The 27,538-nt window shown below is 47.7% G+C and overlaps 2 protein-coding genes across 6 annotated transcripts; both read right to left on the bottom strand.

The window, feature by feature from the left end:
* Positions 1-5,131: 5,131 nt before the first annotated feature.
* AURKAIP1 (aurora kinase A interacting protein 1) lies at positions 5,132-7,927 on the bottom strand. 5 transcript variants are annotated; one of them, XM_031963051.1, is made up of 4 exons: positions 7,683-7,927; positions 6,373-6,464; positions 5,518-5,981; positions 5,132-5,291 (listed from the first exon to the last, which is right to left on the bottom strand). In XM_031963051.1, exons 2-4 carry the CDS (start codon positions 6,422-6,424, stop codon positions 5,190-5,192), a joined length of 618 nt encoding a protein of 205 aa, XP_031818911.1. In that variant the 5' UTR covers positions 6,425-6,464; positions 7,683-7,927; the 3' UTR covers positions 5,132-5,189. The 5 variants fall into 5 exon arrangements, with proteins under 5 accessions (XP_031818911.1, XP_031818910.1, XP_031818914.1 ...); XM_031963050.1 differs by having other exon boundaries at positions 7,620-7,805; XM_031963054.1 differs by lacking the exon at positions 7,683-7,927 and adding an exon at positions 7,335-7,495.
* A 1,309-nt stretch (positions 7,928-9,236) lies between these two features.
* Positions 9,237-26,922, bottom strand: LOC100933127 (C-factor). The gene is made up of 6 exons (XM_031963055.1): positions 26,737-26,922; positions 16,775-16,826; positions 16,231-16,418; positions 13,793-13,948; positions 12,484-12,594; positions 9,237-9,430 (listed from the first exon to the last, which is right to left on the bottom strand). Exons 1-6 carry the CDS (start codon positions 26,875-26,877, stop codon positions 9,317-9,319), a joined length of 762 nt encoding a protein of 253 aa, XP_031818915.1. The 5' UTR covers positions 26,878-26,922; the 3' UTR covers positions 9,237-9,316.
* Between the last annotated feature and the right edge of the window lie 616 nt (positions 26,923-27,538).

The following is a 27,538-nucleotide window of genomic DNA, read 5'->3' as shown; positions in this document are numbered from 1 at the left end:
CTCAATCTCCTCAACTGACTGACTCCTCCACTCTCTCAGCTTCTTTTATGCTCATTTAGAGGTGTAAACTCAAAGATTGACTCCTCCTCTGAGAGTGGGATTATGGGAGGTGTAACTTTGTGAATCTCCCAGACTTGTGAACTCTAATGTGTGAGCTAATGTGAGGACTCTCAAAGATGTAAACTTAAGCATTGTTTCTATCAATTCCAGTGAGTTAACACCTTGTTTCAAGTTCTGGCTCATAACACATACATCCATACATATTACATAAATAACTTCTCAAGCTGTACTCTGAACACATCACTTCCTTGTCAGAATGTGGACAAATTCTCTGAATTGTAGTTGTCATTGTATTGATCAGTTGCTAAGTCTTTCAGATGTGCTTGCCCTTACAATCTTGTTATTTTGGAAATTGTTCTCCTTCATTACCTCATGAATGTGCTATTTCTATAGCCAAATGGGGAGTCCTCCTGCCTCGGTTCTCTCCTCGCTTCAGTCCATCTTCCTAAAGCACAGATTTGCCCAGGTTACATACATCCTTACTCAATAAGTTCCTGTGACTCTCTATGGCCTCCAGGATCAACAATAAAATCTTTGGTTTGACACTTAGTTCTTCCCAACCCAGCTCTTTCTTTTTTCAGACTTTTTACATTATTCTCTCCATCACCACCCCGCTAACCCTCCCAATTATATCTACAAACTGAGTTCATCACACAGGTTACTGTATTTCCCATCACTAGATTTTTGCACTGGCTGTTCCCAATATACTACTTCCTGTCAATTGTGAAAAAAAGTTGGCAGGTATACTGGTACTGGACTTGGACTTAAGAAGTCCTGAGTTCAAAGGCTAACTCAGATATTTACTATCTAACTAGTCTCTAATATGGGCTTGAGGTTCATCTATAAATTAGAAGGTTGGACATGACGGACTCCAAGCTCTTAATCTAGGAATCTAATAACGTTTCTGAATCCTTCTCTTTCTTCAAGGCCTCGTTCACTTGCTAACTCTTCCAAAATGCCTTTCTGACACTTTCTCTCAATATTTTCCCATCTTCTAATATTTCCCTATTTATTCTTTGTCCCTTTTGTTATTCTTCATATTTATGTGTTGTTTCCATATACCTCCTCCCAAGCAGAGTGCAAGGTTCTTGACAGCCAGGTTTTTATCCCTTTTTCTGTTTCCTCAACCTTTGGCAGAGTGGCTAGTAAGCATTTAACATTCTTATTAAACTAAAATGAATCTTCCGCTTTCAAATCCAAGGCTGGATTTTAAAATATGGATAAAAAATATTTTAAAATATTAAAATTTAATGATTTAAAAATAAAATAGAAAACATTTATAAAGTCCTTGTGCTATGTACTGTGCTGAGTACTTGATAAATATTATCTTATTTGCTCTTATAAGTCTGAAAGATAGATGTTATTATTATCCCTGCTTTATAGTTAAGGAAAATGAAGCAGAGATTAAATGATTTGCCAGAATTACAGTTAGAACTTTCAGAAACATAATTTAAATTCAGATCTTTCTAACTCCAGGCCCTGCACTCTATCCACTGTACCCCGTAGCTGCTTCCTAAGACCACTGCTTCTGGTATTGGAGGACTCGGGTTTGAGGACACTTATCTATGTAAACTTTATATTTTTTCACCTCCCTAGCCCTCAGGTCCTTCAAATATAAAATGAGAAGGGGTCCTATCAATAAATATACTTCCAGTTAAGAGATAGGAACACTTATTTTTACTTTTAACGATGGCAGTAGTTGTTTTTCTCCTGGTCTGTCCTTGATTTCATTGGTCAGAAAATCCAAATGGGGAAGTCCCCTCTGCCTACTCCTTGTCTTAGAGGTCACTGCAGGATTGCCCAGGGTCAACACAACCAAGGTGTGACTGAGATGGAACTTGAACTCAGACCTCCCTGATATTGGCAGCCCCTCAAAGACCGACTAGTATGTGAGCTTCTGGAGGGCCTGGCCTATTTTTATGCCTCGGCTATGCCAAGCGTAGTCAGTGCTTAAAGGTTTTCCTATTCCTTCGTTCACTTATGCATTCATTTATTCAGCAAAAGATCTGAAGTTACTCTTAAAAAGGAACTGCACTAAGTCACATCGGAGAAACGACTGCCCTGTTCACCAAGAACAAGGGCCAGTCATGAGGGTTGTGCTGCCTGCAGTCTGGGGGGGGGGGGGGGGGGGGTGAAACCCTTAGGCAGTCGTGCCTGCTGATGAAGGATTCCACATGGAGCCCCTCTAGAGGAGCAGCAAGTGTCCGGAGGACCATCAGCGGGACACTGGGTAACTCTCGCTCTCTTGCTGAAACTTGATGTGTCCAAAGTCCTTCCCACTCCGTTGATCTCAGCTGTGGGAGCTCGGAGCCATGGCCAAACTCTCACTAAAAGGGAATCTCTTCTGAACATCCACAATTGGAGTCCGGGCTCCAGTCTCTGAGCCCCACTGAGACAGCTCATTCCTCCCTAGGAGAGCTCACATACTAGGAAGCTTAAGTTTGCCCCTTTGCCACCCCCTCCATTGATCCTGGTTCTGCTTGTGGGGGCCAAGCAGTTCCTTTTCTGCACAAAGTACCCAAGGATGGCTGATGTGCCCCACGAGGCCACAGGGGGTTCACCTCTTAAGTTAACGTCTCTCCCCACACTGATACTGTGGGACCCAGAGAACCTGATATTTCTTCATCTGGGAGAAGTGTGATTGGGGACCCTGCTCTAATGACCTTGGAAGATTAGGATGGGCTCCAGATGGATGAAGGATGCAGATCTACTGCCATCTTGTGACATCCCCATGGAAACAGCCCACAAAGTCAAGAACCTAACTTTCCACGGTCCCTTGGTTGCAAACCTGCAGCCTTCCCATCAGCCCCATGGGCAGCCAGCCTGGACGTGGGGAGTATAAGAATCCAGCCCCTCACCCACAGCTCACTGAATGTGGCCCCATTGGGCAGGAAGACCCTCCTTGCTCAGACTGAGATCAGCAGAGATCTGGGCCTCAGGAGACCTGCGTCCCAATCAGATTTCTCTCACCTGAGAGTATCTAGAGCTTGAGCTGCTGCCCAGAATGTCAGAGGTGGGAGAGATGTTAACTTACGGGTGAACCCAGACTTGCCTCTGATGTGCTGACGATGGAGGCCACTCCTTTTGGTCTCGAGAGCCGGGGACAGAAGATACATTCCCAATGCCCACATTTGATTTAGGAAGGCAATAGAGGCTCCATCTCGCCCCGTGGCTACTCCTCAGCGCTTCAGCATGAGACAGCCTTTGCTGGGGCTCCGTATCGAACAAAAGTCACCATCTCAACAGGGAAGTCTCCATGAGCCCCGGAGAAGGAAAATCCACTCTCTCTCCATCGTGTCCTGTCTTAGACAGGTGACTTAAATCCCCAGTGTCCCAATGTTGCTAGTGAAGGCAGATTTTGCCCTGTCCTGGGGTTTAAATTCTGGGCTGGTCAGGGGTCACCCATTAGACTGAGGCTCTTGAGATAAAGGACTCTGGGCTTGGAAGATGCTGATTGATGGTTAATTGATCAGGGTTGAAGGCACAGACTAGGGGCTTATTTTAGTGTATTGGAGATGGTCAGCCACTTTCACCAGAACAGCTGACAGTAACCAGTGACCAGCAGGAGGCATGTGTGCACCTACTCCCGCTGATTTATTACTGGCTTAGTCCTGTCTGATGCCTTGTGACCCATTTGGGGTCTTCCTGGCAGAGATACCGTGAAATAGCCTTTTCCTGTCCATCTTACACATGAGGAAACTGAGGAAAACAAGGTAAAGTGACCTGCTCAGGGTCACATGGCTAGGCACCAAAGGCAGGCTTTGAACTCAGGAATCATCTAAATGACCCATGGCTGTATGTGCACGAATGTTTGTGGCAGCCCTCTTTGTAGTGGCTAGAAACTGGAAACTGAGTGGATGCCCATCAGTTGGAGAATGGCTGAATAAATTGTGGTATCTGAATATTATGGAATATTATTGTTTTGTAAGAAATGACCAACAGGATGATTTCAGAAAGGCCTGGAGAGACTTACATAACTGATGCTGGAGGAAATGACAGGACCAGGAGATCATTATATACTCAACAACACATAGATGACCAGTTCTGATGGACCTGGCCATCCTCAGCAATGAGATCAACCAAATCATCTCCAATGGAGCAGTAATGAACTGAACTAGCTACCCCAGAGAAAGAACTCTGGGAGATGACTAAAAACCATTACATTGAATTCTAATCCCTATATTTATGCCCACCTGCATTTTTGATTTCCTTCACAAGCTAATTGTACAATATTTCAGAGTCTGATTCTTTTTGTACAGCAAAATAACGGTTTGGTCATATATACTTATCGTGTATCTAATTTATATTTTAATATATTTAACATTTACTGGTCATCCTGCCATCTGGGGGAGGCGGTGGGGGGGTAAGAGGTGAAAAATTGGAACAAGAGCTTTGGCAATTGTTAATGCTGTAAAGTTACCCATGCATATAACCTGTAAATAAAAGGCTATTAAATAAAAAATAAAATAAAATAAAATAAAATGACCCATGGGCCCATAACCTTCCAGAGCTGGGGCTGAGTCAGATTCAAATTAACTGGGAGATATTTAACAGTAAACAGAAATACAGTAAAACACAGATCATGTCGGATTTGGAAATTAAGCTTCTCTGCAGCCCTCAGAGAAGCTTAGGGATGGGCAGTGGCCCTCGTTCCTACTCGAGTTTGACACTGCTACAGTGCACAACTTCCAAGGGCTCCAGACAGTGCCCCAAGCAGCTGTCCGGGATTACAGCTGTTCCTGGCTCCCAATTCTGGGTATCTGATGGGGATCATAATGCTCGTCTTATGGCAGTTACCAGTGAGAGGCAATCTGCACTCTAAAGGGAACTTCCACGCCTGAAGTTCCCCAGGCTGATGAGCCCACAGGGCTGAATGTTGTCACCCTTCTGCTGCAGCCACTCCCCACCTTCTCCATAAAACCCCCGCCCATTCTCAGTGAGGGACACCCAGCTGGGCTGCCCGTAATCCCAGGGTCTCCTCCCAATTCCTGGCCCACCTACTCCTGGAAGCCCTCCTCGCCTCGTCGCAGGAAAGGAGGACACGGGCCTGGGGGGCAGTACAGACATGGGAGGGTGCCATTTCTATAACATTTATTAAAACGCTGCAGCAGACAGCACTCAGGAGGGGCTCAGGTGCTCTTCACATAGATCTTGGGGGACTGCCAGCCCTCAGGGGCCTGCTTCAAGCCTGCTCTCTTCCACAAACGCTTCAGGTCCTTCTCGAACCTGATCTGTGATGGGCAGAGAGAAGGGTGAGTGAGGGCCCAGCCACAGCACATGCCCCCACGCCCACCCCGAGCCCCCAGAGAAGAAGCATCATCCCTGGCGGTGGTCGGGCCGGGGCACTGGGCTAGGCATGGCAAGGCCCGACCTCAGGGCAATTGAGGCAGAAAGGGACCCTGGCGGGGGCACCCCCTTCACTCTGGGCACCTCTCACACCTGCCCAGGAGGGCTCACCTGTTTCCGCTTCCTTCTCCCTTCTCGGATCTTCCGCCGCAAGAACCGGGTCCTCTTCACCAGCTTGCGGTACTTGTGGTGGTTCATCTTGCGGCGGCGGATCTTCAGCACGTTCTTGCAGTGCACCCTGGGCGCCCTCCAGGGGCCTCCTTCGCCCAGCTCCTCGCCACCCCCGGCCTCGCTCGGGGGGCAGTCGTAGAGCAAGGTCAGATTCACCGTCCTGGGGCGGGGGCCAGGGCTGCTGACCTCAGGCTTGGGGAGCAAGTACCGAGCCGTGAGCCAACTCTCCAGGGGGCTGATGGACATCTTCCTGGGAACCAGCATCTCCTCCAGCTCTGGATCCCGCCGTCTCTGGGGCTGGGGGGCGGGCCCGTTCCTGCCCGTGGGCCAGGTGCTGTAAAAGCAACACCTGGCCCCAAAGACTCGAGGGGGCCCCGCGGGGCCCAACCTTGACAAACATGAGCCTGTGGGGAGGAGAGCCCGATGACCATCGAAGGCAAGGCCGGGCCCCGAGCAGCAACCAAGGGATGGAGCCCTACTTTCAGCGTCTACCCGCGGGGACGGGCTGTGTTTGGCAGTGACCCTCTGGGGCAGCCGACACTGTAGCCCAAGGGGCGGATCTGTCCCAAGCTTCAGGCCCGGGCTGAGAGGCAGGACTGGCAGACTACCTGCCCTCCCACAAGCCCATCTTCCCTGCCCGCACAACGCAGGGTCCCAGGGCCAGGCCACAGCCACGCGGACAGCAAACAGCAGCCTTGTCCTGCCTCCCCCCACCCAAAGGTGGGCTCTCCCCACGATGCCATTCTCCTGGGGACCCCGGAGCCAGCCCAAGGGCGGCCTGAGCCCACCCCTTACCTGCCCAGGGCACTGCCCTAGTGAGCTGAGAGGTCACTCGAGCCACAAACATGGTGTTTGGGTGTGTGCTTCTAGGACGAGGCTCAGGAGGGCTGCAAAACAAGACCAACCCCTGGGGTCACGACTGGGACCCTGGGCTCAAACAGCGCTAGGATCCCAGAGCTTTACAGAGAGTGGGGGTGGGGGCTCTGGGGAGGCAAGAATCACGGAGGGGGCAGATGGGCCCGAGGGTCTGGGTTCAGATCCCGCCCAAACCTTACTCCCTCCGTGACCGTGGGGCCAGGCCTGCTGGTGGGGAGGGGGATGCCCCCAGAGGTCCCGTCCAGCTCTGAGCTCCTGCAAACCCAGATTCAGAGCTGGACTCGTCAGGCCCACGGCGGTCAGCGGGGCCCGGCTGGGCTGCGGGCCCTTGACGCGACCTCCCAGGAGGTGGGCTTTTCTGGATAATTCAGGTTCCAGAAGTCCGCCCCTCCCAAAGGGCATCCTCTGGCGAGGGACTCATTCCCGGGGGTCCCTGCTTCTCACGCACCGCCCGCCCGCGGCTCCGGCCTCTGCCCTCTGCCCTGTGGGGATCACCAGGTCAAGGCCAAGTTTCCCCGCTCTGGCAAACGCTTTTAGTCCCTCCAGCCGCTCTCAGGGAGCCACAGGGGCAGCCTCTTTAGCCCCGAGTTCGAATCCGGCCTCAGGCGCTTCCTGGCTGGGTGACCTTGGGCAAACCTCGGTTTCCTCATCTGAGAAATGGGGACAGTCCCGGCGCCCTCCTCCGGGGCCGCCGTGAGGCCCAAATGAGCCGACTCTAGGGAAGGGGCTGGGGCCCAGTGTTGTCCTTACTCTCCGGGCCAGGACTCCTGAGGCCTCAGCCCGAGGCTCCCCACGGGGGAATTATAACCCAGATAACGACGATCCGCCCTCCCCCGAGCCCTTTAGTCCGGGGCACCCCGTTCCTCCCGCCCCTCCCCCACCACAGCAGGAGGCCGGGCCAAACTTCGGGCCGTGACCCGGATCTTCAGCGTCTTTCCAGCGCAGTCCCCAATGGGGGCAGGGGTACGGGGCCCCCTCCCCCAGGCAGGACGCCCGGATGTGGGCCGGGGGCCCTTTCTGTGCCGCGCCCCTCCCCCCAATCCCGGCCGGCCGAGACAAGAGGGGGGAGGGGAAGGGAGGGGAAGGGAGGGGACTCCGCCGCCGCCCCTCCCCCCCTCCCCGGCCGCGGGGCGCCCGCCGCTCTTCCTGAGACCCGCCCCTCCCACCTCCAGCCCCGCTCCTCAACCGTCACGCCGGACTCAAACCGCTGGACGCTCTCCCAAACTGACCATCTTGCCGCCTCTTCCAAAGGAACTTCCGGGTTGCTCGGAGAAAAGGGTCCGCCCGAAACTGCGGCCCAAAAGTTCCGCAGCGCGAAGGTTCCGGCGAGCCGCCCCGATGGCACAGCGCCCTCTGCTGGCCGGGCCTGGGAAAACACCACGCGGAGCCCTTAGAGGCGGGCGGAGAGACGGCACAGCGCCCCCGGCGGCCGGGCCCGGACGTGCACCATGCGGAGCCCGGGGAGGGGGGGAGGGGGCGAGAGCTCGCGCACGTGGGCCAGTCTTCCCTCTCTGGCCCCAGGCCTTCAGCACCGAGCGTAGGGATGAGCTAAGTCAGCCCGAGGTCAGAGGCCAGGCTTGCCGGGTTAATGGCCGAGGTCGGGGTCAGAGGGGGACGCTGAGGGCAGCTCTCAGACTCTGGCCACCTGGGCTTCCGGGGCTTCCGGGGCTTCCGGTTACGGCCGAGCCCGGAGCTTGGTTAAAGGCTCCCTTGGGGGCTGAGGTCGGGGTTGGTCTGGGGGGGAGAGTGGGGGTCGGAGGTCAGAGCACAGGGTCGGAGGTCAGGGCGCAGGGTCGGAGGTCAGAGCACAGGGTCGGAGGTCAGGGCGCAGGGTCGGAGGTCAGGGCGCAGGGTCGGCCTGGAGCCAGGGTGGAAGGTCAAGTTCAGATGGCATCCCGGCTTTTCCTCTGGGGTCGCAGTCCCGTTCGGGCCATGATCAGGGCGTGGTGTCCATCCCCCGTGGCGGCTCAGTCTGGGGCAAGGACCAAGGGGTCACGCCAGTAGTGCCGGTCCCGGGGGAGAGCCGGAGCCCACCCCCGGGGGGTGGGGTGGGGATTAATAAGCCCCTAACTGCTCTCTAGAGGCAAGGCCCAAAGCCCGGGCACCCATGGAAGGAGCCCCCCCACTCCCCCCTCCCGCTGCCGAGGAGAAAGCCGAGGTCTGGAAGCTTCCGGTGTGCGCCTCAGTCTCCGCCTCTGTGTTATGGGGACCACCCCGTGCTCCCTCCTGGGGCTCCTTGGAACGTGGGGGGAGGGGCGCGATCATGATCACTGTTATTGGTTGCTTTTGACTGAGGTCACAGGCTCGGCCAGCCCGGTCTGGGAGGCGAGCCCGCAGCGCGGGTCTGGGAGGCGAGCCCGCAGCGCGGGTCTGGACTCAACAGCCTCAGTGCCGAGCCGACCCCGACCCTTCCAGGGATTATTTGGGCCGCACCGCAGCTGTTTCACCGCAGCTCCTTATCCCCATTTCGCAGATGAGGAGACTGAGGGAGCGAGAGCGGAAGACACTTAATAAACAGTGAAGCACCTAAGGCAGGGCGCGCTGGGCCCCCAGCCCGGCCCCCCGCCCGCGGTGCGTGTAAGACCGAAGCGCCGCCTGGCCAGGCACTAACTGCCGCCACCCACGGACCTTTTGCCCTCAGCTTTGCGCCGGAAAAAGCAACCACACTTTTCCTTTTCTCCCTTTAATCAGGATCTCTCAGTGTCCTGAAGCCAGAGGCTGGTGGGATGCAGGCAGGGCGGGAGGGGGCTCCGGACAGAGTCGGGCCGGGGCTCTGCAGGGGCGGATGCTCCGCGGCTTTGCGGCATGGGGGGGGAGGGGAGGGGGGGTGGTTGGGGCTGGGGGAGTAGCAGGGCCGCCGGCCCTACCAGGGCAGCGCCTCTCCTTTCCAGTCCAGGAAGGCCCCGTGGTCCTTTTCCCTGAGATTGGCCAAGACGTTGAGGATCCCGGGGATGGTCTCCTTTAGCTGAAGCGGGGCCTGGAGAGAGAGAGAGAGAGAGAGACATGAAAACGCCGTTATTGCATCACACGCCTCTCCCCGCCCCGCTGAGGGTTTCCACGCTCCTGGAGTGGTGCGTCATCCCCCCCCAGCTCATTTGACAGATGAGGAAACCAAGGCAGACAGAGTGAGCGACTGGCTCAGGATCACGCAGTCTCAGTGTCCCAGGCCGGACCTGGACTCACAAAGCTGCACCTTTTGTGTAGCCCGGAGCGGCATTCTGATGCTTCAAAGGGAATCTCTGGGTAGGGGCAGCAAGTACCAACTTCTGATGCAGTCAAGGAAGATCCAGTCAGACTCGCGTCATCAAAGGGAAAAGGACTAGGAGAAGCCACTAAGATGGGGCCTGGTCCATTTAAAACCACAGGGGAGGTTCTGGGAAATCACACAAATCGGGTGTAGTTAGGCAAACCCAGGGTCTGTGGGCAAGCGCTCATCGGAGCATAATTATTGCAGGGTCATCAAGGCCCGTAAAGGCTTTACCACCAAAGGTCTCCAAGAAGGCAAAAACTCTGCTTCTCAGTCAGTCTGTCCTTCCTTGGGCCCCTCCTTCTTCCTCTTTTTAAAGTCTCCAGGACGCCAGGATCGCCCTTGGGAATTCCATATTGCATCCCCTCATTTCCCCGGGGGGCCCTACCGCTCTGGACGCAAATTATGGGTGGTCATAGTCCACCACTTACTTGTACTCATTAATAATAATTAAAAAGGATAAATAATAACATAAGTTTACAAGGCACTTTACATGGTCTTTCATTTGACCCTCACAATAATCCCGGGAGGATGGTGCTGCGATTAGCCTCAGTTTACAGATTGTGTATCTGTGAAGTAAACATCCTCTATGAAAAGATGTCCATGTAAAATGGAAATGGGGGGGCTGACAATATGGCGGGGAGAGGTCGAACCTAGCCACTGGGGCTTGAGATGATGAGACAAACCCAAAGGCCCGTCAGGTGATTTCTTCCCTGCTCCCCTCGTTGGTCTTTGCAGTAGTCTTTTACATGGCACGGATGTATGTACCTGTTTGGAACTGTACAAACATGCTGTGAGGGTCTGGGTTTTGTTTTGGGGGTTTTTTTGTGTGGAGGCAAAATTAAGTGCTTGCCCAGGATCACACAGCTAATAAGTGTCTGAGGCCAGAGGAAATGGCAAACTCTTCCAGTGTCCGCCAAGAAAACCCCAAATGGGGTCACGGAAAGTCAGACGTGATTGAACAATAAAAGTTCATCTTCTTGTTGGTTGTTGAACAAAGACATTATGTGTAGACACCCCCGGCAGTTGAAGACTTATAGATGAATCTCTCTGTCCCCTTGGTTTCAAGATTGTGCCTACAGAGGAGGGAAATCACACAGGACCAAGGGACTTTTTTGCATTTTCCTTAGGCCCGTGAGTTGCTATGGTCACAGAATCCAACACCCAGTGACCAGTCTATACGTGTGATGATGAGCTTCTCCCCATATAGCCAGGCTGGTGCTCAGGCAGCAGCCACAACCTGTCACAGGGACTGCACTCAAAGACTTCCAGCCAAGTGGGACCCGTGGGAGCTTCTGATGCACTGGTGGAAAATTGGAGACCCTGGGGTCAACTCCATGGCAATATGACGCCCAATGAGAAATCAGAGGGAGCCATTCATGGAGCAAGGTTGTCAGTGGTCTCGCTAAAATATGGTCCCCAATATTGGCCACCAAATTTTAGATGTGGTTTGAGCAGGACAGAGGATAGAGGAACTCTCATCCCCTGCCTCATACTACTTCTCCTAAAATCCCATCAGTTTCCTTGGGCGCCATTTTGAGCTGTGACTTATATTGAATCTGTGAGTATGTGCCCAGACCTGGGACTTCCTCAGAGTCAGGAGCTCCACGGGGAAGACCTAGAGTCCATGAATATTAAAAAAAAAATCCTCAAAAACATGAATTTAGTATAATTGGCTTCTGTTGTAGTCTTCTATGTTTAATTCAATGCATTTTCTGGGAAGGGATCTCACCCTTTACTCAGAGGTCCATGACATGAAAAAGTTAACTTTTGATTTAGCAATTCAGTTCAATAACTGTTCAGCAGTTCACAATCCTAAGAGTTTTCTGGGGCACTGTCCAGGGTCTCTCCCTTCCTCCCCCATTCTTTTTCACACGAACTATTGTCTGGTCTCTTTATCTTGTATTAGCAGATTTTTTTTCTAACTTAAGTACAAGACTACTTTTCATCTCTACAAAATAGGACCTTGTTAGACTTGACCCATTCTTCTAGCTTATTAAGTTATTTTGGGAACCAGACTCCTTCCTCAATACCTGAACTAAAACTCTCAGATTCATCATTTTGGGAAGATCACTTCCCTTTTATAACCTCACTTTCCCCATCGGTAAAAATGTAGAGTTTGACTCAAGATGGTCTTTGTGGGACTTTCCAACTCCCCACTTAGGAGTCTATGATCTTACGTCACAACCTGTAAGTGTGACAGGGATAGGATTCGTGCCTTTTTTCAAAGCATTTAACAATGGCAGGACTAAGGTCAAATGTCTGGTCTTCTCACCTTCCATTTTTCCTGCTCCTTCCACCCTCAGCTTCCTGCTCCCTAACTCTCCATCCTCATCCCCCTAGCCAGTCAATAATAGATAATTGACCCAAGTTATCTTCATAGGGTGGAATAATAGCTCTTTAAGTTTCTATACTTCTTGCCTCCTCCATCTCTTTCCATCTCACACTCAGCACCCAGCAGCGGCAAACGCATTAGGTAGAGACAAGAGACCGGACCAGGGCAGGCCATGTGCAGAAAGTAGAGGTTCTCACAGTGGAGGCCAGGAGGTGAGAGCTGCCGGGAGCAGGACCACTGGGCCTGCTACATTCTCCATGGGGTTTCCAGACCTCTCTGCTGAGCCTAACAAAGCAAACCACAAAGGCACAGATCTTTTGACCAGGCAATTAGTAACAAACAGTGACACTGGCGGTCAGAAACCCTGGGTCTCTGAGGGGGAGAAATGGTAAGACTAAGCTCTTCCTGTCGGTTTACCAGATGCACGTGAGATATGGTGGCCGCTCACCTTGCTTCCCCCCATGTCCGTCTTGACCCAGCCCGGCTCCAGGGAGATGCAGAGGATCCCATCTGACATCAGGTCAGCTGCTAGGCAGCAGGTGATCATATTGAGGGCCGTCTGGGAGAGAGAGAGTTATAGACATTCAGCAGCAAGATCTGAGTTCAAGTCTAGCCTCAGACACATCCTAGGATGTATCAGATCTACTGCAACTTTGAGCAAACTGCTTCTGCCTCAGTTTCCTCAACTATAAAATGAGCTTAATAACAGCACCTACCTCCTAAGACTGTTGTGAGAATCAAGTGATAATATTTGTAAATTACTTAGCACAGTCCCTGGCACATAGTAGGTACTTTATAAATGCGTGCTTCTTTCCTTCTAGCTCTACATCCAGGACTCTCTTAATTGACATGGTGATTTAAGGTTTGAAAAGCACTGATCTCATGTGAACCCCACAACAACCTCGGGAGCTAGATGAACGGAGATTTATTTGTCTTATTTGCAGAGAGGTAGACTGAGGCTCAAAAGGTGGTCAGTCAACTGTATAAATATGAATACACATATTGTCTTTAACATATACTTTAACATATTTAACATATATGGGACTGCCTGACATCTAGGGGAAGGGGTAGGGAGGAGGGGAAAAGTTGAAATAGAAATTTTTGCCAGGGTCGATGTTGAAAAATTACCCATGCACATGTTTTGTCAATAAATTATAATTTATATATATAATAAAATAAATATATTATACCCAATAATTTTATTATTTATTTATTGTATTATTTATAATAAAATATAATAAAAATAAATTATAATATAATGTCAATAAATTATAATAATAATTTTTAAGGTGGTCAGTGAGATTGTGAGTTACAGAGATTTGAACCCAGGGCCTTTGACACAGTAAATGGAGGAAGTGAGGATTTGAATTCAGGGTTTCCTAACTCTAGATCTAATTCAATTCACTTGCTATAAGCTAGTCACCAGGAGTCCCTGTCCTCCAGCATTTACACTCTCCAGGAGAGATACAACAAGTGGACAAGTAAGTAAATACAAAGTGGGTACAAAGTCGTCTTAAGAGGGAACACTTCCTGGGGAGTGAGAAAGTGCGCATCAAAGGGAGCTGGGGACTCTAAGAGGAAGAGATGAGGAGGAAGAGCACCCCGGCTGTGAGGGGCAGCTGGCAGCAAGGCTTCGGGTCAGCCCCTGAGAAAGTTCCTCTATGATGGGTGGGAGGCACCCCAGCCTGACTTTAGAGTCCGAGCCCTTGGTTCCTGGACCCCCGTGTCCCTGCCACCCCTAGCCCCAGCCCCCTTACCTTGGCTATCCGGTAGGGATACACTTCCTCGGACTTCTTGTTCTGAAAGAAGAGCTGCATCGAGGCACTTCGGGATGACACGTTGATGATCGCTGCCCGGTGAATGCCCATGATGGCATCCTGGCAGGCAGCTTTCCTCAAGAGGGGGAGAAATGCCTTGGGGAGCAAAAAGGGAGACGCGAGAGGAGAGGGGAGAGAAGGGGACATTCAAGACCTGGTCGAACACCTGCTGTTGCTGTTCAGTCATTTCTGACTCTTCATGTCCCCATTGGGGGTTTTCTTGGCAAAGATGTGACTACCATTTCCTTCTCCATCTCATTTCACAGATGAGGAAACTGAGGCAGACAGGGTAAAGGGACTTACCCAGGCTCACACAGCTAGTGATTGGTCATCATTTTCTTTTCCAGCTCATTTTACAGATGAGGAAACTGAGGCAGACAGGGTGAAGGGACTTGCCCAGGCTCACATAACTAATGATTAGTCATTTCCTTTTCCAGTTCATTTTACAGGTGAGGAAACTGAGGCAGTTTGCCCAGACTTACCCAGCTAGGAAGTGTCTGAGGCCACATTTGAACTCAAGTCTTCCTGAGGGGACCTGGGTTTAAAATCTGCTTCTTATTCCATTGTGGTCATGTACCCTTGAGCTTTAAACTAAAGCCCAGAGAACTAGATTCAACAATCTCTCAAGGTCGCTTGAGCTCTCCCATGAATCCATGCTCAGACACGGCTCCTTCCTCAGACAGAAGTCCAGACTGATCGCCCGGCTCAGGGGAAAGTGCCACATGATCACGGATTCAGTTAATAAGAGCAGGGAGCACACTAATGGTTCTTGGAGGTTTATAATTCACTTTATTAATATGATCTCACAACAATCCTGGGAGACTCTGAGTTCAAATCCTGGTCATTGATGGTTTGTGACCTCAGGTGGATCCCTGACCCCACTTTCCATTTCGTCATCTGCAAAATGGAGGAGCTGGGATGGGGTTCGGACTTAGCCATTTGGGGTGCCCTGGGCCCTTCGGGCAGTCAGTGTGCAATGTTTCTCAGAAACAGATTTTTAAGTACATTAAAAAATAAATTCAGAGTTTATGAAAATAAGGTGGTAATTTCTCCCCATCTAGTTCATGAATTGTCTGAAATTTACCCACGGGCCTGGAGTTAAGAACCTTCATTCTACATGATCCATGATCTAATGATGGATTAACCCAGGGCCATGCAAATAAGTGTCTGAGGAAGGATTTGAACCATGGTCTTGGAAGTCACTCCAAGAGCACTGAGTCTGGAGTCAGGAGAACCAGAGTTCCAATCCAATCTAAGACATTTACTTGCAGTGTGACCCTGGGCAAGTCACTTAATCCTGTTTGCCACAATCTTCTCATCTGTAAAATGGGCTAGAGATGGAATTGGCCAACCATTCCAGTATCTCTGCCAAGAAAACCTCAAATAGGGTCATAAAGAGCCAGGCATGACTGAAAAATGTCTGAACAATAGCCAAATGACAAAAGTCATTTGTTAGAGATCATACAAATAGAGATTTTGAACTAGAAGTCCCTAGAGGTCATTGAGTCCAACTCCTCTTCCATTATTCAGATGAGGAAACTGAGGCTTAGAGAAATTTCTTCCTAAAAAAGAACTTAATCTAAAATTTAGAGTAACTTATTCTAAAGACTATTCGAAGGTCAGCGGCTTTAGCTAGTATACCACGCTGACCCCTAAAAGCTATAGGAAGGAAGGGAGCAAGCGCTTATTAAGCACTCACTGTAAGTACTTTACAAATATTACCTCACTTGATCCTCATAATCATCCTGGAATAAAGGGGCTATTATTATCCCCATTTTGCAGTTGAGGAAACAGGCACACAGATGAAGCAAACTGCTCTCCCTTGAGCTCTCCCCACTTCCTAAGTGCCTCTCGGATGGAGTGAGAACTCCTGATCAGTATTGAAAGCTGTCCAGAACATGAACCTGGCCAATTTTCCTGGATTTATTGAACCTTACTTTTTCCCAGGTACTCTGTGCTCCTCACAAGTGTTCCATTTCCCACCTCTGAGCCTTTGTACGGCTGATGCCATGCCTAGAATGCCATCCCTCTTCCACCTATGTTTCTTACTTTGACGTTCAACTCAAGGACCATCCCATCAATGAGGCCTTTCTCGATTGCCCCAATTACTTGTACCTACCTCCCCGGACCCCATTTGTGTATATTTTGTATTTATTTATCTAAGTGATCTGTTGCCCTCCTTCCCACCACACCCCCCAAGAAGGGAAGCTTTTTGAAGGCCAGGCGTGGGTCCCCTTTAGTTTTATAACCCCCATGTCGGGCCTATTTGCTTAACAAATGCTAATTGAGTGAGTAAATGAAGGGCCTGTGCCTGTTTAGCCTCTGCCAAGTTTGGGTGGGGGGTATCAGAAGGGCTCTGCTCTGCCGGCCTCCCTCACCTTGCTGACCATGAGCTGGGCCACCGTGTTGGTCTCATAGATGGTCAGCATGTCCTGGGCCGTGACGCTGTCCAGGGTAGCGATCCTATTGATGCCCGCATTGTTGATGAGGCAGTTGAGACCCTTCTCCCCTACCAGGGCCTCCGTTTCCCGGACCACCTTCTTGATGCTGTCTTCACACACGATGTCTAGGGTGGAGAGGGGGGTCAGAGGAAGAAGGATGGAGGAACGGCTCAGGGAAGGAGTTGTTTATTGAACAACAGAGCAGTTGACCAAAAGAAATGGTTGGGGAGCAGGGGAAGATCCAAGCAGTAGAGATTAAAAGGGCCAGGATATGAGACGGGAAGCCAGGCAGGGGACCTCAGAGAATCCGTGTGGCGGACAGCGGGGGAGGCATACGCGAGCAGCAAATTGTAGGGAAGCAGACAGGATCCATAAAGAAAGGCGGACACCAGGCTCTGGGCTGGGAGGGACTGGGGTCATTTGTTGGGACTGGAGTTGAAGAGCTCAGTCATAGGGGGCTATTCCCAATCCAGGCACTCACCCAACTGCAGGACGCGGAGACTCTGATGCTGCTCTTTCAGCTGCTGGAGTTCCTGTGGAGGAGGAAAGAAGCATCTATTAAGCACCCAGACCTATGGTGAACATTTTACTACCATTGTCTCATTTGCTCCTTACAACAATCCTGAGAGGTAGGAGCTGTTATTATCCACATTTTACAATTTAGGAAACCATGACAAGCCCGGGTTAAATTATTTGCCCAAGGAGGCTGCTAAGTGGTGCAGTGGATAGAGCACCAGTCCAGAGGCCAGGAGGACCTGAGTTCAAATTTGGCCTTGGACACTTAACACTGTCTAGCTGGATGACCCTGAGCAAGTCACTTAACCCCAGTTGCCTCAGCAAAATAAATAAATGAATTCTTTGCCCAAGCTTACACAGTTAAGGCCATATTTGAACTCTGGTTTTCCTGGCCCTAAGATGATTAAGGACTGAGAGTCAGGTGCTGGGGGAGGTTGGGATACAGAGATGTAGAAGCAGCCTCCTCTCTTCTTGGGCTATAAAAATGAGCTGTGGAAACATTTCTTCTTCTTTTGGACATTTCTTCTTTGTTGCAGCTTTCTCTGTCTTGGTCCATTAGCAGAAGAGTTAGATGGGAATATACCTACAGAAGAGGCACCTAAACCATGGACTGTGAATGGAAAATAACTTCTCCCCAGAAACAAATAACCTTCAAGGCCAGAGAAACAGAGCTATAGAGACCCTCAGGATGGCAAGAACTGGATGAGCTTAATGAGTTCTGTTTTGAAGGAGGCCTCTGCTTCCTTAGAAATTTCTTGCCTAAATAAGCTATTCTGATCAGATGAACCACAGAGAAAATATTATCCCACCTTAAGATCTCTGGGTTGAGGAATTCTCCAACAATTTGGTGGTAATGGTAAAATGCCCTGGACTCTTAGGAGGGCAAAGGAGACTTTGAGGTTCTAAGACTACTGATGTGGGTCAAGAAGGTAGGACTCCTGGAACCCAATGCCTGCCGGTCTCCTAATAAACTAATCAAGGCTAATATGTTCCTATTTCCATTCTGCTACTGGAAACCCTTAATAGGCTTTGCAAAATTATCTATAAATCTATCTACATGTATATATAGATATAGATAAAGATAAAGTTCTATGTTGAGGTTCTTTTTTAGTCACATTTGACTCTCTGGGACCCCATTTGAAGGACCCTAGAGGTCATTGAGTCCAACTCCTCTTCCATTTTTCAGATGAGGAAACTGAGGCTTAGAGAAATTTCTTCCTAAAAAAAGAACCTGAAGGATTGGCTATCGCCTTCTCCAGTTCATTTTACAGAGGAGAACTGAGGAAAACAGGATTCAGTGATTTGCCCACAGTTACATGGTTAATAAATGTCTGAGACCAGATTTGAATTCATCAAGATGTGTGTATGTGTATTTGTATCCCTTTAGTGCAGCTCTGATGCTGTCTATCTGGCTATAGCCCACAACAAAATGATAATTAGTTGGGTTTTTTTAATCATCCAACCTTGCCTTCTGATTTACTGCCTCCAGTCAAAAGGCCAGAAGTGGGAGGAATCACCTCCCAGGAATAAGATCTCTGGATTGAGGAATTCCCCAATAATTTGGTGGTAATGGTAAAATGACTTGAACTCTTAGAGGGACAGATGAGACTTCCAGGGTAGGTCAATGAGGGGTAGCAAGGTAGGTCAACAAGGTATGATTTCTTACCCACACCAGCCTCCTGGAATCCAACTCCTGACTGTCTCTGATGTTCTCCAGCATGGTAAAACTAATCTCCCTTGTTTACTATACAAACGTTTGTGCTTGCCTCTCTCTCTCTTTCTGTCTCTGTCTCTGCTTTTATCTCTTTGTCTCTGTCTTTGTCTGACTCTATTTACTTCCCTCTCTATTTCTCTGTCTGTCTGTCTGTCTCTTTTTCTCTCTCCATCTCTCTCTCCTTTTTTCTCTTCCTCTCTCTCTCTCTCTCTCTCTCTCTCATCAAGAGACAGGACTCACTTTCCCAGTCAGGTCACCAATGCTCCTTTTAAGAGTCTTCCTCCAACCCATAAACTACAGCATTTATATCACTTACAGGGCTTGGAAAAGGTAGAAAAAAGTGTTATGTGAATATTGAAACTTTCAGATGAGCTGCAAGTTACCTAATCCTACAGGCCTGATGTTTAGTTGTTAAATTATAAGGTTTGCACTGGCTTTTACCAACATGAACTAGTTACTGGAAGAGCGGTATAATTTAATTTTGTCAGCCCTGACTAAATTATACCATCTTATCACTAGCAGGTTTGAGGATTATTAGCTAGGGAACCTCCACAAGTAGTAACACATGACTACGGACTGCCCTAGAAACAAGGCCGGAAGGGGAATTCCATTTCAATGTATGCAGTTAAGTGGACAATTTATGGACAACAGTCTGGGGCAGATTCCTTTTTATACAGAATATCCAAGGGAAAATGTTTCCCGAAGCAGACAACTTCACGAAGTAGACAGTTAAATCCAGGATGTTGAAACAAGATGCCTTTTGTCTGAATGGGACATTAAGACACCTTCCTCTTTTCTTTGTGTATCTTAATAATATTATTATGCTTATTGTTCATTGTTTTTTCAAGTGTCCTAACTCTTTTGAAAAGTTAAGAGCTAGGAACCAGACAAGATAAAAACTACAAGTTTGAACCCAGGTCCTACACATTCCAGTTCCTTGTAATATTATGGTAATCATGTAGCACATAACGTTGCTGTTCTTGAGGTCTATGCCCTCCCCTTAGGTGTAGATAATTTTGCTAAATAGTTACTACTGTTCAAAACAATGGTCCCAAAGAACCGAGTTTAGGAAATTATTATAATCTTCCGTTCTTGCTAAGACGTTTTGTTGAAGCACCTCTTAAAATTCCTTCTTAGTTTATTGTTTATTAGTTTATTCTTAGTTTTTTGCTCTTTAGTCTTCAAGAGAATGTTCTGTAATATAATAAAAATGACAATTCTACCTAAATCAGTCTACTTATTCAGTGCCATACCAAACTGCCAAAAATGTATAGAGCTAGAAAAAACAATAACAAAATTCATTTGAAAGAACAAAAGGTCAAGAATATCAAATGAATTAATGAAAAAAAATGCAAAAGAAGAGGGAATAACGATACCAGAGCTATAACTGTATTATAAGCAGTCATCAAAAACTTTTGGTACTGGCTAAGAAAGAGTGGTGGATCAGGGGAATAGGTTAGGAAACCAAGACACAATAATAAGTCTATAGTGAACTACCATTTGAGAGACCCAAGGACTCCAGCTTCTGGGATAAGAAATCACTATTTGACAAAAATTGCTAGGAAAACTGAAAAAAAGTATGGCAGAAGCTAGGCATAGACATACCATGATAAGGTCGAAATGCGTTCATGATTTAGATGGAAAGGATGATATTATAAGCAAATTAGAACAGCAGGAGAGAGTCTTCCTGCCAGATCTTTGGAGAAGGGAGGAATTTATGACCAAACAAGAAAAAGAGAACATTATAAAATTCAAAACAGGTCATTTCGATTACATAAAATTAATTGGTTTTTGCACAAACAAAATCAATGCAGCCAAGATTAGATGGGAAGCAGAAAGCTGAGGGGGGATTTTATAGTCAGGCCTCATTTCTAAAATATATAGAGAACTGAGTCAAATTTTTAAGAATATAAGTCATGCCCAAATTGATAATTGGTTAAAGGATAGAAACAGATAATTTTCAAATGAAGAAATTAAAGTCATTTATAGTTATATGAAAAAATGCTCTAAATCATTATTGATTAGAAATACAAAAGCAACTCTGAGATTAAACCACTCTACACCTCTCAGATTGGCTAGGATGAAAGGAAAAGATAATGATAAATGTTGGAGGGGGCGCGGGGAAAACTGGGACACCAGTGCATTGTTGGTGGAATTGTGATCTGATTCAGACATTCTGGAGAGCAATTTGGAACTATGGACAAAGGGTTATAAAACTACATACCTTTTGATTCAGCAATGTTACTACTGGGTCTGCATTTCAAAGAGATGATATAAAAGAAAAAAGGATCCATGTGTGCAAAAAAATGCTTGTGGCAATTCTTTTTGTTGTGGAAAGGAATTAGAAATTGAGTGGATGCCCATCAATTGGGGAGTGGCTGATTAAGTTTTGATAGGTGAATATAATGAATATTATTGTTCTATAAGAAATGATGAGCAGGCCGATTTCAGAAAATCCTGCAAAGAGTTACATAAACTGATGCTGAGTGAAGTGTGCAGAACCAGGAAAATGTACACAGTAACAGCAAGATTGTATGATGATCGACTATGATAGACTTAGTTCTTCTCAGCAATACAGGGATCCAAGCCAGTACCAATAGGTTTGGGATGGAAAATGCCATCTGCATCCAGAGAAAGAACTATGGAAACAGAATGTAGGTTAAAGCATATTATTTTAGCTTTTTTCTCTTTCTTGTAGTTTTCCCTCTTGTTCCGATTTGTTTTTTCATAACGTGACTAATGTGGAAATATGTTTAAAATGATTGTACATGTAAAACCTGTATCAGATTGCTGGCTGTCTTGAAGAGGAGAGAGGGAAAGGAGGGAGGGAGGGAGAAAAATTTGGAACTCAAAATCTTACAAAAATGAACGTTAAAAACTATCATTATATGTAATTGGAAAAATAATATACTATTATGTGAGTGGGAAGAGAATGTTCTGGATTGTGTATGATTGGTTCTTCATGTATTTTGTTTGTTTCATCACTTCCATAAGTCTCTTCAGACCAGGCCTCCAATTTTGGTGTGCAAACAACTGCCTTGCTTTATTCTGAACCTATATATCAAGTACACTGGATCTGATGAGACTTTTGAGGAAGTATCAAATAGGGAGATTGTGAAAAAGGTGGATAAACCTGTGTACTGTGAGTCTGGGAGAAACATCTCCCTAATAAAAGAAATTACAGAGGCCAAAGAAAACGGTATTGTGTAACTCAAATCCCTCATGATGTGAATTCTGAAACCTTAATCTCTCTCTTGTCAGGAAATGCTAAAACACCCATCCTGGGAACTTAGGTTTCCCAAGACTGTCTAGTTAAAACAATAACCTTTTGGGAATTTCCCGGATTGTCTTGTTAAGCATAGAATGATGAGAAGCTGGAGCTCATCTGGCTTTTTATTGTGAGTACTCCAACCTTTGATGGGAACCAAGGTTTCCCAGACTATCTTTTAAGTCAGTCTCAACATCTCAATCTACATCCTTGTTCCCATCTTTATTTTTCCTCATCCCCTGAAACTTTCCAAGTTATAGTGCGAAATGGCTGAGATTATATTTCCTTTATAAAAGATATACTCATGATGAAGATATTCACTAACTCCTTTTCAGGAATAATCCATCATGAGATACACTCTCCCATCTCATGAATATTGAAACTTTCAGATGAGCTGCAGGTTACTTAGTCCTATGGGCCCGATGGTTTTGTTGTTAAATTACAAGGTTTGCACTGGCTTTTACCAAGATAAACTAGTTACTGGAAGAGCGATATAACTGAATTTTGTCTGCCCCTATTAAATTATACCATCTTATCACTAGCAGATTTGAGGATTATTAGCCAAGGAACTTCCCTGCTTCTTCCCCCAGTCAATTGTGTGCTGTTTGCATAATAAATAGCAAAGCTTTGTAATCTGTGATGGACGTCTATGACACAATTTCTTCATGTTATGAACTGAATCTCTATTATACTATTTTTATGTAATATCTTTTATAATCTATTGATCTCCCTAATCTATTCCTATTTCCCACTTCTAGTGCCTATTTTACCTCTTCATTCATTAAGAACAGGATGAATCTAACAGATTCAATCCTGAAGGAGACTTCACTACCTTAGAGATTTCTTGCCTAAATATTATATTCTGATAAGATTTTTGTGGTTGTTGTTGAGTCATTTCAGTTGTGCTCAATTCTCCGTGAGTCCATTGAGAGTTTTCTTGGCAAAGATCCTGGAATGGTTTGTCTTATTTTATAAATGAGGAAACTGAAGCAAATGAGGTTAAGTGAGGAACAGGGTCACCCAACTAGGAAATATCTGAGGTCAAATTTGAACTCAGATCCTCCTGACTCCAGGACCCAGACTCTATCCACTTCAGGACCCAGCTGCTCTTCTGATAACATTAAAATATCCCATAAGAACAAATCTTATCTTTGGCAACTCCATAGATCCCAAAGTTAGGGCATTCTCCTTATTTCCATTTTGCCATGGAATTTTGCAGCTAATTGGTTGTATAAAACCCTAATATGGATGGATCTTTGTTTGGGGCCATTGCTATTCACATGGCAGCAGCCCACCAGCTGGTGGTGATTAACACTTTTTTTTTTTAATCTACCAGCCCTGCCTCCTGATTTATTAAACTCCTAAGGTGAGGGGAATCTTGGGATCTCTGGGTTGAAGAATTCCCCAATGCACCCCCCCTCCCCCAATGGCAAGGGTGACTTGCCAAAACACATTACAATTGCAGGATTTGGGCTTATCTAGGTGAACCTGAGACTGTGGTTCCTATATCGTCCAAATCCTGGTTGCCTTCTGCCTCTCTGCTGCTTTTTCTGGACACTGATCAGCAACTATTATGGATGCAACTTGGACCAGAGCCCAGGTTTTCCAAGTTTCCAGTCCTGTGATCTTTTCATTACAACAAACACTTTCCCTCCCCCAGGGCAAGACCTAGGGTTAGATTATTGTTGAATAAGAGACAGCCTGGAGGTGGCTAATGCTTAAGTTAAGAAAAATTAAAAATAATTAATATGTATATAGCACTAAAAGACTTACAAAATGATTTATACCTATTATCTCATTTGATCTATACAACTCTAGGAGGGAGATGATATTATTTCTACTTTATAGATGAGGAAATTGAGGCTATTGATTTATTAGGATTTATAAGGATCACACAGTTAATGAATGTTGGAGGTAGAGTTGGAATCCTTGTAGTCCAGCACTCTACTCATTCTGTCCCCTGGCTGTTTTGCATGCTTCCTTCTTCATTTAATCCCTAACTCTATTTGTCCTCCTATGGATCTTGCTGGTGACTGTCTCCCTTATCTCTTCCTCTTCTCCCCCAACTCTCTCTCCTCTTCTCAAGTCTTCCCTACTACTACTTCTCCCCTCTCCCTCCCTAGTTATTTTTTCTCCTCTTTATCCTTCTCCCTTTTCCTTACTCCTTCATTTTCCCTTTGTCTCTCTCCCTCCCAGATCCCTGTATTAGAATAAAGCCTATTAATAGTTAAAAGAATCCTTTAAGTGAGTATAGATGCTGATCCCCTCTCCCCACTGCCTCAGGCCTCTGCTGCTCATAGATAGAGAATTGGAAGGGACCTTAGAGCTCATCTACTCCAATTCCCTCATTTTACAGATGAAGAAACTGAAGTTAAGTGACTTGCCCAAGATCACGCAGATAATTAACAGCAACATTTAAAAATACTCAACCTGGTCTTTGTCTCCCTCTGCAGGATGAAGGAGGACACAGCAGCATCTAAAGGTTGGGGGGGGGGGGGGGAAGGGTAAGGGAGAGGGCAGCAGAGGAGGGGTAGCTCTCCCAAGAACAAGGGTGCAGGGGCCTGAGTAGCCAGACAGTGATACACAGATCCAAAGGATGACTTGAATTGCCCACACTTAAGATACGTTGGCTTTAACAAGAGAGAAGGATCACCACTCAAACTGCCGATTTTTGTGTTTACATGATATTCTATTATAATATGATATGATACAATATAATGTTATATGATATGATATTCTGTTATATATTATATTTATATGATATATTATATTCTGTTATATTATTATATATTATGCTTATATGATATATTACATTCTGTTATATCATTATATAATGTTTATATATGATAATCTGTTATATATTATGTTTATATGATATATTATATTCTGTTATATTATTATATAATGTTTATATATGATGTTTATATGATATATTATATTCTGTTATATTATCATATAATGTTTATATTATATGATATTCTGTTATATAATATGCTTATATGATATATTATATGCTGTTATATTATTATATAATGGTTATATAATATGATATTCTGTTATATAATATTATGCTTATATGATATATTATATTCTGTTATATTACTATATAATGTTTATATGATATCATATCATATCATATCCCAAGCTTTTGCTCGATTCCTAACAGCCCACACAGCTACCAACCACGAGGTTCTCTGATCTAAGGATGTGACCCCTGCTGTCTGAAAGGCATTAATGGCTAAAAGAATCCTTTCAGTGAGGTCAGACGCTGATCAGAACTCCCCTCCCTGCCTCCCCTGTACCCCCTTTTTCTCCCCCCTCCCCGCCACTGCCTCAGACCTCTGCTGCTCATAAGTTCATAGATAGAGAGCTGAAAGGGACCTTACATCTACTCTAATCCTCTCATTTTACAGATGAAGAAACTGAGGCAACAAAGCGGTTAAGTTAAGATCACAGAGATATTAACATGCTTCTATTACGCAAAGACTGTGTACTACAAAAGTCTTGGTGCTCCTTTGAACTTTTAATAATTTTAACAGAATAGGAGCTCAATGGCCCTAAGACTTTTGGGACACCCTGCCTGTTTCTCTTTCCGGATTTCCTCCGCTGATCTGGAAAGGAGGGAGGTGTGAGGTGGAGGCGGGGATATGTGTACCCCCACACACACACACACACACACACGCTAAACAATTATCCGTCAAATACATTTTATCAGTGTGAAATCAAGCAGATGCTGAGGGAAACGTTGACTTGACATGAAACTAGATGCTTCGGAAGTCACTGAAGAGGGACCCCCCCCACACAGAAAACTGGACACCTGGAGTTATTTTTGTGCGCTTTTCCTGCTCCTTGTCCCCTTTTCCCACCCACCCCCATCCCCCTGCCCACCCCAGCTGTTCAAATTCTGTTACTCCCTCCCACGTCCTACCCTAGACCCTTAAATGTCTTAAGAATTTGGGGAGGGGCAGCTAGGTGGAACAGTGGATAGAGCCCTGAAGTCAGGAGGACCCTGAGTTCAAATCTAGCCTCAGATACATAACACTTCCTAGCTGTGTGACCCTGGACAAGTCACTTAACCCCAATTGCCTCAGAAAAGAAAAAAATTAATTTGGGGAGATTTTATCTGCCATCTAGGAGAGGGGGTGGGGGAGGGGGGGGGAGATTTGGAACAGAAAGTTTTGCAAGAGTCAATGTTGAAAAATTACCCGTGCAAATTTTGTAATTCAAAAGCTTTAATTTTAAAAAAAAAGAATTGGGGGGGGTCGTCAGCCAGTCCAGGGCCACGGGGTGCAGGGCAGGACTCTCCTGGGAGTTAGTTGTGTGTTCTAAAAAGGGCTCAGGGGACACCGCCAGTAGCCGGGGCAGCCAAAACAGTGAATGACAGTCCTGCGAGATGGAGCGGTAACTCCTATCCTCACAGCCCGGGGATGGGGGAGAGGTTGCTGGGGGACAGGTGAGGAAGGGCTGTGGAGGTGGGGCTGGGAGGGAAGGAGATCGGATTTAGGAAAGAGGAGAGGAAGAGAAAGGGGAGCTAAGAGGACCCCCCCATCCCACATTTCTGCCCAGAAGGCCTCCGTGGCCGGTGGTCCCCACATCAGGCGCCGGGTGCCGGACCCAGCTAGGCTGCTCGCCGCTATCTGCTTTTGCCTTTGTATGCCCGACGCCCAAAGCGCTGCGCGCCCAAGAGGTGCTCGGGGAAAACTGGCGAAGCCGAGCCGAGCTGGCGCACGGATGAAAGGGAGCTCCGGGAGGCTCTCCCAGGGACCTGTCCCGGGACAGGGATGGAAGGAGCCATCCCGAGGAGGGGAAGTCCATCCTGAGTCTGCCCTGCATCCTTCTTGCTGCAGCTTCTCTGGCAGCGGCCCCAGCGCGCAGCCTCTGCCTCTCCACCCCTTCGGAGCGAGCCCCGCACCCGGGAAGGGCCCCCGGGGTCCCGGCCTCCTACCTGCGCTTGGTCCGGGTTGCGGCAGGTGGCGATGACCAGGTCCGGAGCGGGGCTCCGAGCCAGCAGCCCCCGCACCAGGCCCAGGCCGATGCCGCGACTGCAGCCGGTGATGAGAACCGCGCGACATATCCCGAGCGCCATGGCCCGGGCGTTCGAGGCTCCGAGCGCGCCAAGGTGCAAACGCGAGCTTGGAGCTGTCCGGGGCTGGAGCCGCAGGGATAAAGGGGGCTGAGCCCCGCCCCAGGCCCCGCCTCGCCCCAAGCCCCTCCCCGAGCGGGAGAACCCGACCCTCCTCCAGCGCACCTACCTCCCCCCACCACCACCCCAGGAATGGCCCGGCCCCCTCTTGCAAATCCCTCTCTGCTGCAACCCCTCCGGAAGGCCAGGAGGCCCTCGACAACCGAAGGGAGATGGACCGGCAGGATTCCCAGCTGCTTGGATCTAGGGTGTCAGGGGGGGAAACTGAGGCCCGGGGGAGAAGGAAGCACCAGGACCCGCTTCTCCTTCCCATGCATGGCTGTAGCTCGAATAGAGGCATTTCCAAAGCTGGAGAAAGAATTTCCCCACAGTCCTTCATCTCCCTGCTGAGGGCAAGGCAAGATCTTAACTTTGCCCTTACTTGCCTCCCCCTCCACTCCAGGCAGATCCCAAGCCCCGTCTCTGTCCCATCAGGCCAAGGAGAATTGATGCAGCCAGTCCTGTGAGAGGGTACCCGGGTATCAGGTACCAGGAAGGGACTGAGCTGGTACAGACCTGGATTCTCTGGTTTATGGACCCAGAAAAAAAATCTAGGCTCCCAGCT

This window comes from Sarcophilus harrisii, chromosome 3 (assembly GCF_902635505.1).
Source record: "Sarcophilus harrisii chromosome 3, mSarHar1.11, whole genome shotgun sequence".
Taxonomy (NCBI): domain Eukaryota; kingdom Metazoa; phylum Chordata; class Mammalia; order Dasyuromorphia; family Dasyuridae; genus Sarcophilus; species Sarcophilus harrisii.
This window is presented reverse-complemented; position numbering and strand designations above follow the sequence as displayed.

Bases quoted from the DNA above. Each gene is read 5' to 3' on its own strand.
- AURKAIP1 (XM_031963051.1), bottom strand. From the start codon at position 6,424: ATGTTTGTGGCTCGAGTGACCTCTCAGCTCACTAGGGCAGTGCCCTGG. The intron at 5,982-6,372 runs GTAAGGGGTGGG...TCCTCCCCACAG, and splicing joins TAGGGCAGTGCCCTGGGCAG to GCTCATGTTTGTCAAGGTTG. The intron at 5,292-5,517 runs GTGAGCCCTCCT...TGCCCATCACAG, and splicing joins GGAGAAGGAAGCGGAAACAG to ATCAGGTTCGAGAAGGACCT.
- LOC100933127 (XM_031963055.1), bottom strand. From the start codon at position 26,877: ATGGCGCTCGGGATATGTCGCGCGGTTCTCATCACCGGCTGCAGTCGC. The intron at 13,949-16,230 runs GTGAGGGAGGCC...TTGCTCCCCAAG, and splicing joins CCCAGCTCATGGTCAGCAAG to GCATTTCTCCCCCTCTTGAG. The intron at 9,431-12,483 runs GTGAGCGGCCAC...CTCTCTCTCCAG, and splicing joins CGGACATGGGGGGAAGCAAG to GCCCCGCTTCAGCTAAAGGA.